The sequence below is a fragment of the Lolium perenne genome, chromosome 3 (genome assembly GCF_019359855.2).
Source record: "Lolium perenne isolate Kyuss_39 chromosome 3, Kyuss_2.0, whole genome shotgun sequence".
Lineage (NCBI taxonomy): Eukaryota > Viridiplantae > Streptophyta > Magnoliopsida > Poales > Poaceae > Lolium > Lolium perenne.
This window is the reverse complement of record NC_067246.2, coordinates 6,201,436-6,213,397: the sequence shown is the minus strand read 5'-3', so window position 1 is coordinate 6,213,397 and position 11,962 is coordinate 6,201,436. Positions and strand designations below refer to the sequence as shown.

The following is an 11,962-nucleotide window of genomic DNA, read 5'->3' as shown; positions in this document are numbered from 1 at the left end:
CCTCCACGTCGCACCATGCCGTCGGCGCCCCACCCCTTCTCCTGCCCCTCGCCCGCGCGCTCCACGCGGCCGCCTAGGTCTCCTGCATCGCCGAGAACCATCACCGTCGCCGTCTCGCTGCTGCACTCCCTCCGCCTCGGCGCCGGCCAGGTGACGCCTGCAAGGTGTTCGACCCAATGTGGACCAGGCCAGGCGGCGCTCGCGTCGGCGCTGGCGTTCGCGGTGGGCGCGCTCGTGCCGCTGATGGCGGGCGGCTTCGTCAAGCAGTGGGGCGCCAGGGTCGGGGCCGTGTGCGCGGCGACCACCGTTGGTCAGTGATGACCCCGCCCGTGCCGTCGGCGTCATTGATGGTGAACACGGATGGGTCGACGGGCAGCAGGTCGCCACCGACACTGATGCCCGTCATGTTGAGGTAGTACATGGTGGGCAGCGCCGGGTTGACGATGAAGGGCGTGGACTGCACCGGGTCGGAGTCACTTGTGTTTGTTGTGTTGAGCATGGCGTAGGCACCGAAGTAGAGGCGGCTCGGCACGATGGACATGAAGGAGGTGAGGCAGTAGGAGAACCTGGGCACCCCTAGCTGGCTGACCAGGGACAGCGGGCCCCGGCCAAAGCCCACCATGCCAGAGCCGTTGTAGAGGGAGCCGGCGTTGAGGTTCCTGCAGCCGAAGGCGATCTTGGGCACGGAGACACGCGTACCGTTGGTGCCGAAGGTGAAGGTCTCGTTGGCGAGCACACCGGTGGTGCTGGCACTGTTGCCGTAGAAGTACTGGTAGATGCAGGTATTCTTGTAGCAGTCCCAGACGTAGAGGGCGTTGCACATCGGCGACGATGGCGTGGAGAGGGAGCTGAACCAGACACCAATGGACCGAGTCCGTGGCGGTGCCACCGCGACATAGAGTTAGGGTCGAGAAAAAGAGGGAACGCCGAGTGTTAGGGTTAGGGTCGAGAAAAAGAGGGAACGCCGAGTCCGTGGCCGTGGCGGTGCCGCCGCGACATAGAGTTGGTGTTAGGGTTAGAGTTATTGCTTTCTTCATTTCAATTGTTATCCATCTAGCAATCTGTTATGATCATGACATGATGAATGAAATAATTGCTTTCTTAATTTTGTAGTGACATTGAGCTATGGAGGACGGCACCTTCGTCCGAGATGATGATCAAGAAGAAGCGGTGCAGAAATTGATATTTGAGAGTGCCCGTGGGCCGGAACCCGATGGAGATGACTATGAGTTCACAAATTTTCTGAAAGATGTCGGTGAGGGACTTGAGTCTGAAGAGATTAGAAGAGACAACGAAGTGTCCATAACAAACTCCGGCGAGGTGTATATTTATGTATCAAGTCTATGTTCATCAGTAGATGCATTCATTTATTTGTATTGCACTTATTAACGAATCATTTTTCTTTTAGCCTTCTGGATCATCGACCAAGTCTGTTTAAACAAAACGAGGCCCGACGCAACTGCTAAAGGGCGAGGGTAGGTTAGCCCTCACCGCATTTAAGGATAATGGTGAACCGGTGCATCCCAAAGATCACTGCCGCAGATTTACAAATCAAGCTGGAGTTCTTGTTAGGGACCATGTACCGAAGAACGCGGGGACTGAAGCTAGTTATGTCAACGACGCACTGAATTTTTTTCTTTAGGACACTCTACTGACACGCTTCAGCCTACTGGAAGATATGATGGAAGGCCAGAAGAAGAAAGTCAAGGAATGGACTCTCAAGAAGATGGCCACACAATTCCAGACATGGAAGAAAAAATTATGGGACAAATATAAGCATGAAGATCCAGTATTCGATGAAAGTCTAGTGAAGATAAAAGATCACTGGCCCGCATTTAAGAGGTATAAGCGTCTACTGCTGTGTCCCGATCGGTCACAAATACGAAAAATGCTTCAAAGAAGAAACTTTTCCATCATTTGGGGTCAGGTGGCTACAAGACTGCCATTCCGAAGTGGACAGCGTTTGAAAATGAACTGATCCATGCAGGAATCACTCCACAGACATGGGACTGGCCCGACCGGTCCAAGTTCTGGTTGTTCACGCATGGGGCAGGGTTGGACCCAAAGACAGGGCAGATCGTTGCGCAGGGGAAATGGAAGGACAAAATTGAAGCAATCACGAAGGAGCTTGTAGATGCAATTGAAAAGGTCAGAAAGGGAGAGTACATTCCCGATAGAGAGAATGATGAGCTGACACTCGCTTTGGGGAATCCTGAACACGTTAGACGGGTTCGAGCTCGCCCAGGTCAGACCCTGAAGGAAGCGTGGCCGGTGTGCGCTGACACTTATAGAAGCCGTTCGCGAAAGAAGAAGAAGGAGTCAGACAGGTTAACGGAATTGTTAAATAGGGTGGAGGCACTTGAGAAAAATCAGAGGGCACCTGATCAGCCGATGTTTCTACAGGATCCTCAAGCCAATGCCGCCCCATCTCAGCGAAGAAGCAGTGTGGGTTCCACGCATCTTGACGGATGTGGAGGAAGCTACCCCATGGATTATGTCACGGAGAAGACAGATTGCGAGCTACATATGTTATTCAGGAACGCGTCTGTTAAGGTGGCGGTCGGCTATGTTTACCCAAATGAAGATGGAGCAACGCACCATCATATGCCCATTCCACCTGGCTGTGTTCGTGTCGGGGTGGATGAAGTTGTTTCGGGTTTTAAAACAGTGGAGCTTGATTTTCCTAGAGGTGACGATGAGAAGACAATGGCCGATGTCAAGCACGGTTTCACCCTATGGCCCAAGAAATACATCGTCCTTTTGCAAAGGCCACCGACTCCTCGTAGCAGTCCACTTGAGCAGGAAAGGCCACCGACTCCTCTTGGTAGCAGTCCACATGAGCAGCAAAGTCCACACCTACCTGAGAGGGACCCCAACGTGAGTCCGCCATCTCGAGATCCTCTGCATAAGGCAGCATCCTTTAAGCGGAACGGTACACCACCTAGGAAGAGATCTAGAAAGGAGAAACCACTGCCGCCTATTGAGAAGTTACCTTGGGAAAAAAGTATCGAGGAAAACATGGAAACCTGTAACTCCGAGCTGAAATCCTTTTTTGCTAAGAAAGTGCCAGAGATACCTTTTGAGAAGACACTAGATCCGGTGAAAGTTGTGCGTACCGTTGAGAATCTATATGACCCTGTACCATCGCCGCCATCTGACTATAGGCATTCTATTGAAAGGTCGTATGACGAGATGGTGGAGGCGAAAAAACGCAATCAATCGGGTGTCACAGCGAAAAAAGGGAAACAACAAGTGCACCAGCTCGGAGAACAACCCGTTCAATCGGTCCCCCCTCTCATGGTGTTTGACGAGAAGGCCGTTCAAAGTTCTCGACAATACATCGATTACCCCTTCGCTGAAGTAGAATATAAATTTGTTCAAGGGAAAGATTTGGTCGAGAATCTCAGGAAGCTACCAACAAGTATGCGTAATTTGCATGTGTGGTACAGTAATGCCACAAAGAGAGGGATCGAGTCTATCATGGTGCGTGTTAAGGAAGAGCACTACTTCCAAGAATACTCTGTGAGCGTTGACTTCTGCGAACTTTTTCAGTTATACAATCTCCGGGCCCTCGACAAATTAATTATCAGTTGCTATTGTCTGTAAGTGATTTATTTATGTAATTTGAGATGTCTTTAGCTCAGCTCGTTCATTGTCTGCAAATTATAATCTTTTGTGCGCTATATTATGCAGATCGAAGATGCTCGAATGCAAAAGGGATGAAGTCAAGCACATTGGGTTCATTGACCCGGATACAATGCATGAAAAAACCATAGAGGATCCCCTCTATAACAGAGATACACCGGAGACTTTGCTAAGGTTTTTGAAGCGACAACGTGACAAAAGGATAATACTTTGGCCTTACAACTTCAAGTGAGTGTTACTGTCTTATAACACATTCTATTTTGCTCACGAGATGTTCAAATTTTAACTGATGACTTATATATATGACACTGCATATTTAAACGTGCGCAGGTTCCACTTTATTCTTATCGTCATTAAAATGTACGATGGAGAGGTTGAAGTCTTTGACTCACAAAGCAAAGAGGCTATACTATACAAGACGACTTTTTTTATGCTCAAAAAGTAATTTTAATTCTTATCGGTTTTTTTTGTTAATTTCCTGATATCAACTAATTGATAACACTTTTATGCATTTTCTTTTGTCGGGCAGTGTATGGGAAATGTTCATCAAGGAAGATCGGTCCCATGAATGGAAACCGAAGCTGATATGGCGTGCGAACAAAGTAAGTAGTACTACCTAGGTCCACACACCTTTATCATACTTGATTATTGTTTGATTGAATTATATTCTTGTACAGAAATGCCCACAACAACCAGAGGGGACTAATCTATGTGGATACTATATTTGCGAGTACATCCAGAGAATTGTCAGCGAGAGAACGAATAATGAAAGAAATAAAGAGGTACGAAAACAATATTCACAAATTTATTTTGTTACCATAAGTTGTGCTTAGTTTGAGTAATAATTGTTTGATTGTGATTTGATATATATATGCACACACACATAGCTCATGTATTCATTTGTATCTCATTCTTTTACAGTTGGCAAGAAAGCGGGACAGGATCTCAATCGAGGACCGATTCAAAGCAATTGGCGATGAATTGGCGGGATTTTTCCTTCGGGACGTCATACCGCCATTCGGAGAGTTCCACTATGAATGAAGATCTACATGTAACATATATTTTGACTCGGAGAGTACCACTATGCTACATGTAATAGATAGTATGCCTCGGAGAGTACCACTATATATGCATGAAGATCGATCTTCATGCATGTACTACTTAATTTGTGATCTTATGCAATTACATGTGTTATATTATATGCACCAAGTTACTATGCATCACCTTTATCTTCATGTACTACCTAAACCCAAACGCGAAGCAGGCGCATCGACGCGATATGAAACGGTCTGATACCCCTAAACCCCTCCTAAAACCCTAAACCCTGAATTCTCTGCCGCGGCAGAGATTTATGCATTTTCTCTGCCGCGGCAGGCAGCCTTTGGTACCGGTTCGTATTACAAACCGGTACCAAAGCTCCCTCACCCCGTGCTCTCCTGCGTGCACACGTGGAGGTGCCCTTAATACCGGTTCGTAAGGAACCGGTACCAAAGGGGGGGCCTTTTGTAACGAACCTTTTGTACCGGTTGCTTAACCAGTACAAAAGGCCCTCTGGAACCGGTACTAAAGGGGGATCCTCTACTAGTGCGACCGCTGCTAAAGCGGTGCCATAATCGGTGCGCCAGCACGAGCAAAGGTTGTGGTTTGATAGAAAGAGTAACAATGTCTTCTGTAGCGACGATTGTAGGATTAAGTAGGAACGCAACAGGTTTGTGAGACTAGTAGATGAACTTTTCTAGATGCCAAAATGGGTAAACTACATTTACGACGTTGCCTATTTGGCAGTGCAGATAACAGTACCACACTTTGCAATTCGGAGCTTAATCTACATCATTTATTTTCACAATTTCCTGTATAAAATTGATCACAGTGATAAGCAAAAACAAGTCAACGAACACCATAATAGATCAAGTAGATCCCACAAACATGTTGGACAAACAGCACGAGGAAAGTCCACCACAATGCCATGCACACATTTGCACGTTGCCATGCCATCGTAATAATACCAGAAATATATTTCAAGTACATGCTGAAATAGAGTAAAATAAAGCACGGACTAGGAAAAAACCAAAGCAAACAGTATAGTGCACAAATATCTCGTAGAGAATAATTATTTATTCAGTGGCAGCATATTACTCAACGAAGTATTGTATAAGAACCTCTCTAAATTCTAACATCACGGTAGGATAAATTGAGATATGAATACTGTTAGAGTTGTATAGTCCCTTTTCTTGTATTCCCCAGTGTATGAGTGTAACGACCCGGAAAAAACCCAATATTAGATTTTTCTCCGCTGCTTGTTTTTCCGTGTCGTTCCAAGTTCACCAGCATCATGCATCATATCATCCACAAGATTTTATCATATAAAACTATTAAAATAAAAACTATTTCGGTTTCCCTCTCATATGGGTTTTATAATAAAACCTCCTCTTCTTTCCTTGTAACAAAACCTAGAAAACCCTAACCTTCTTCCTTGGGCCTTTTTCCCCTCTATCCCTAGCCTATTTCTTTTTCTGCTCGGAGCACCCAGCCGCAGCCCACCTCTCCTCCTCCTTTTTTTTTTCTGGCCCAACCCGCAACGAAAGGGTACGTTCCTTTCTCACAGTTGTCTTCTTCCCGCAAGCACGAGAGTGGCGTGCTTGATCCCCTGCCGATGTCATCCTCCACTACCACCGGGCAACCTGTCAACAGCAATACTGATAAGCAGAAGAGCAGGGAGGAGGTGGGCCTGAAGGAAAGAAGCCCAAGGCCCAAAAGGTTGATCCAGCCAAACAGGCGCCACACTGGGCCTGACTGGACTCGGTAACAGCTTCGACAGCAGCCTCACCAGTATAAAGTCACACAGTTTCCTTCGGAAGCAATCATCCTCGGGATCCGGATGAACGGCGGCGGCGAACCAATTCCTCTGTAATAGGCTAGTTTACCTCCACGGAGGCTTTCCCTTGTATCAGATCTGTGATGATACTCGAAACCGATTTGTGCTAGACTATCTGTACCTTAACATCTGGTATCAGAGACCACTAGATCCCCAAATTCCCACCACCACCATTAGGGAAACCAGAAGATACACCGCAGATCGCCACCGGCTTCTTACCACCATGGATCCGGCGTTGAAGGAGTACCTCGACGCCATGCGCGCCGACGCCGCCGCGCTGGAGACACGCGTCCTCAGCGCCATGGACAACAGGTTCGACATCCTCCAGGCGAAGCAGGACGATCTGGTGAGCCAGATCGAGTACCAGTCGTCGTACGTCTTCGATCTCGCCGGCTGGCGACCCGAGATGGAGAACCGCTTCGCCCAGCTCGAGGCCGCGGTCGAAGACCTCAAGCGCGCGCAACCTCCAACGGCGGCTGCTGCAGCGAGTGGATCGGGAGCGTGCCACATCGTCTCCAACACCTCGCCCGCTTCGAGCGGGCCGATCCACGGGCAAATCGGCCACGGCGAGAACGTCACATCCGGGGGTTTACCGGCGGCGGCCCTCGGGTCCCCGTCGGTACCTCCGGTCAAGGGTACGTTCTCCTTCCAAACTCCAATACCGGATACAGCCGATCCACAGTTTGTCACTAGCCAAATCATGACGGGTTTGGGTGCCAACGCGCCCAGTTTCCCATTTCCTTCGTTCACGGGCGACAATCCCAACCTGTGGATCACTCTCGCAGAGCAATATTTCCAAACACTAGCTATTCATGAGTCATACTGGGTACCTATGTCGATTCTCCATTTCTCTGGCTCAGCTGGTATCTGGTTACAGTCAGTTCGTAGGAAAATCACAGTGCTGGATTGGATCTCGTTCACTTCCTTACTTAGCACACGTTTTGGGCGAGATAGACATCAACTCCTCATTAGACAATTTTATACCATTAAGCAAACTTCATCTGTTGCTGAGTATATTGAGCGTTTTGATGTTCTTATGAACCATCTTGTTTCATATTCAGACACTACTCATCCATTTTATTTCTTGACTCGTTTCATCGAGGGCCTGAGGGCAGACATCCGTGCAGTGGTGATGGTTCAGAGACCGACTGACCTGGACACAGCTTGCTCGTTGGCTCTGCTTCAGGAAGAAGTTGCAGAAGGGGAATTGCCGTTTCCTTCGAAGCAGGAGCAGCGGTACATTGCTTTCCCTCGTAAAAGCATCGCCTCTACTTCAGCGTCAGCACCACCAGCTGTAGCAAGCAGGGCAGTCGATAGTCGAGGGATTGAAGCAGCTCGCACCAACAATCCTGATAAGTACAATGCTCTACGTGCTTATCGCAAGGCCAAGGGTCTCTGTTTCAAGTGCGGTGAACGATGGGGCCATGATCACACCTGCCCGCAGACAGTGCAACTTCACGTAGTCGAAGAGCTACTGTCTTTGCTTTCACAGGAGGAACTGACAGGGATTGATAACACCGAGTCATCAGGTGAAGAACAAGAGGTGGTTTGCTCAGTGTCTCTTCATGCTCTGACAGGATCAACAAGCGATGTTCCAGGAGTAATTCAGTTGCAGGCATTCATTGAAAAGCATGAAATTCTGATACTGGTGGACTCAGGCAGTTCGACTTCTTTCATCAATCAGCAGTTGGCGCAGGAATTATCGGGAATTCAGCCCCTTCTCAAACCCTGCCGTGTTAAAGTGGCCGATGGAGCTCAGCACAGCTGTTCTGCATATATACCACAATGCCAGTGGTCATCACAAGGACATCAATTCACAACAGATCTGAAACTCTTACCTCTGGGAGCTTTCGATATGATTTTGGGCATGGACTGGCTTGAGCAGAACAATCCACAGATTGATTGGATAGCTAAAACCCTGACGATACAAGCTACTGAGGGTAATATCTTTTTGCAAGGGCACCGTAATGAACAGATTCAATGCTCAGCTATTTCTGCTCAAGAGTTATCGTCGGTTTGCCGGCAAGGTTCAGTGGCCCATCTGATCCATGTGTATGCTCTGGCAGATACAGTACACATTGAGGAGATTACCCCAGATGCTGTACAAACACTCATCGCACAGTTTGATGATGTATTTGCCGAGCCAACAAGTTTGCCGCCACGACGAGCGTGTGATCACACTATTCCTCTCATGCAAGGATCACAACCAGTAAATCTAAGAGCCTACCGTCACAAACCAGAGCTGAAGTCGGAAATTGAACGCCAGGTAGCAGAATTGCTTGCCTCAGGAATCATTCAGCGCAGCACGAGTCATTTCTCCTCCCCAGCTATTTTGGTAAAGAAGAAGGACGGTACCTGGCGTCTGTGTGTCGATTACCGAGCTCTGAATTCTATGACAGTTGTTAGCAAATTCCCTGTACCAGTGATCGATGAACTACTCGATGAATTGGCAGGCGCACGATGGTTCTCCAAAATGGATCTTAGGGCAGGATATCACCAAATCCGGCTGGCGCCAGGGGAAGAATTTAAAACAGCCTTTCAAACCCATTCAGGTCACTGGGAATACACTGTGATGCCCTTTGGTCTAGCGGGAGCACCAGCAACCTTTCTGGGAGCTATGAACAATACTCTGCAACCTCTGTTGCGCAAATGTGTCATAGTTTTCTTCGATGATATCCTGGTGTACAGCCGTACTCTTCCCGAGCATGTTCAGCACCTCCAACAAGTTCTGCAATTGCTAAGGAGGGATCACTGGCAAGTCAAGAAATCCAAGTGCTCTTTTGGTCAGCAAAAGGTAGCCTACCTAGGTCATGTGATTGACAGCAAGGGTGTTGCTTCAGATCCTGACAAAATTCAGAAAGTAGCAAACTGGCCAACTCCAACCAACAGCAAAGATGTCCGTAGCTTTCTTGGACTAGCAGGGTACTATAGAAAATTTGTCAGGCACTTTGGCATAATTGCTAGACCACTGTTTAATCTGCTCAAGAAAAATACAATGTTTATCTGGAATCAAGACACAGACACAGCATTCCAAGTACTGAAACAAGGATTGGTTACTGCTCCAGTTCTGACTCTTCCAGATTTCCAGAAAACTTTCGTAATCGACACAGATGCATGTGACACGGGTGTAGGAGCAGTCTTACAACAAGATGGACATCCTATTGCTTACATGAGCAAGCCCCTCAGCAATAGAAACAAAGGCCTGTCGACTTACGAGAAGGAGTGTCTTGCTATCCTAATGGCGGTCGAGCAGTGGCGGCCCTATCTCCAACACCAAGAATTCGTGATCCGCACGGATCAGAAGAGTTTGGTTCATTTGGAAGACCAACGTCTGACGACTGTATGGCAGCAAAAGGCTTTCACTAAACTGCTTGGGCTTCAATACAGAATTTGCTATCGTAAAGGACTGGAAAACCGAGCTGCTGACGCTCTGTCCCGACGCTCACATTCCGACACTCTGTTCGCCAACACCATCACAGTGTGCCAACCTGCGTGGCTCGAAGAAGTAAAGGACAGTTATGCCACTAACACCCAAGCTACTCAGTGGATTCAGAAACTGAAACAAACACCAGATCCTAAGGGACGTTTCAGTTTGCGCGACAACATTCTGTACTTTCGCAAGCGTATCTGGCTGGGAGGTTCTGTTGACATGCAGCGCAAAATCCTGACAGCATTTCATTCTAGCGTAATGGGAGGTCACTCTGGATTCCCTGCTACGTACACTCGTATCAGGCGCTTGTTTGCATGGCCGAAGATGAAGGCACAAACCAAAGAGTTTGTCCAAACCTGTTTTATCTGTCAACAGGCAAAACCGGAACGTGTCAAGTACCCAGGGTTGCTGGAACCACTGCCCACACCTGATGCAGCCTGGCAGATGGTTACAATGGACTTCGTGGAAGGGTTGCCAACATCTGGGTCAGCGAACAGCATTATGGTCGTCGTCGACAAGTTTACACGGTTTGCTCACTTCATTCCTCTGCATCACCCTTTTACGGCAGCCAAGGTAGCAGCTGCATATCTCGATAACGTCTTTAAGCTCCACAGCATGCCCAAAGTCATGGTTTCTGACAGAGATCCGATATTCACGAGTCGGTTTTGGAAAGAATTTTTCTCTCTGATGGGCAATGAACTACGGATGAGCACCGCGTACCATCCTCAAACAGACGGGCAGTCCGAAAGAGTTAATCAGTGCTTGGAGATTTATTTGAGGTGTTTTACTCATGCATGCCCATCAAAGTGGAGCCAGTATCTGTCCCTTGCAGAATACTGGTACAATACCAGCCATCATTCAGCTATCAATATGTCTCCTTTCGTTGCTTTGTATGGACATGAGCCTAGGCACTGGGGTCTCGATTCTACATCAACGTGCTCGGCACCATCACTGGAGGCGTGGTTAGCTGAACTCAAACTGGTACAGCAAGTACTGCAGCAAAATCTGGAGCATGCTAGACAGTATATGAAGAACCAGGCAGACAAGAAGCGTACCGAACGTACCTTCACAGTGGGCGACGAAGTGTTCATCAAACTCCAACCGTATATTCAGCAATCTCTGGTGAAGCGATCCAATCAGAAGCTGGCATTCCGATATTTTGGACCATATCCAGTATCCAAGTGCATCAATCCTGTTGCTTATGAAGTGCAGTTACCGCCAGAGACCAAGATACATCCAGTTTTTCATGTCTCGCAGCTCCGCAAGGTCTTGAAACAAGGTATGCATGCGTCCTCGTCCTTGCCAAAGCTTTCTGATGATATTCCTCGACCAGTCAATATTCTGGGGCATCGTTGGCGCCATACTCCATCGGGGCGTCGGGAGCAAGTCCAAGTTCAGTGGCCGCCTGACAGTGCCAAAGATCTCACCTGGGAGGACAAGTTGCAACTCCAGCACCAATTCCCTGAAATTCTGGCTTGGGGGCAAGCCAATTCTCAAGGGGAAGGGGATGTCAACAGCAATACTGATAAGCAGAAGAGCAGGGAGGAGGTGGGCCTGAAGGAAAGAAGCCCAAGGCCCAAAAGGTTGATCCAGCCAAACAGGCGCCACACTGGGCCTGACTGGACTCGGTAACAGCTTCGACAGCAGCCTCACCAGTATAAAGTCACACAGTTTCCTTCGGAAGCAATCATCCTCGGGATCCGGATGAACGGCGGCGGCGAACCAATTCCTCTGTAATAGGCTAGTTTACCTCCACGGAGGCTTTCCCTTGTATCAGATCTGTGATGATACTCGAAACCGATTTGTGCTAGACTATCTGTACCTTAACACAACCACTCCCTCCTGATCCTCCTCCCCTTTTTAATCCGCTCTCGGAGCCACAAGTAAACCCTAGCCCTTTTTCTTCCTTCAGCCCCGCCGCCACCTGCATCCTCTACGTTTCCCCTCCTCTACGAGAAACAACAGAGACCGAAAAGAACCACCCAAAGCCATGTTCTTCTCACAGAAACGAT

At 48.2% G+C, this 11,962-nt stretch overlaps 1 protein-coding gene across 1 annotated transcript; it reads right to left on the bottom strand.

The window, feature by feature from the left end:
- Window positions 1-259: 259 nt before the first annotated feature.
- LOC127325616 (aspartic proteinase nepenthesin-1-like) lies at window positions 260-823 on the bottom strand. The gene has a single exon (XM_051352426.2). It carries the CDS (start codon window positions 821-823, stop codon window positions 260-262), a length of 564 nt encoding a protein of 187 aa, XP_051208386.2.
- Between the last annotated feature and the right edge of the window lie 11,139 nt (window positions 824-11,962).

Excerpts from the sequence above, each read along its gene's own strand:
- LOC127325616 (XM_051352426.2), bottom strand. The coding sequence starts at position 823 with ATGTGCAACGCCCTCTACGTCTGGGACTGCTACAAGAATACCTGCATC.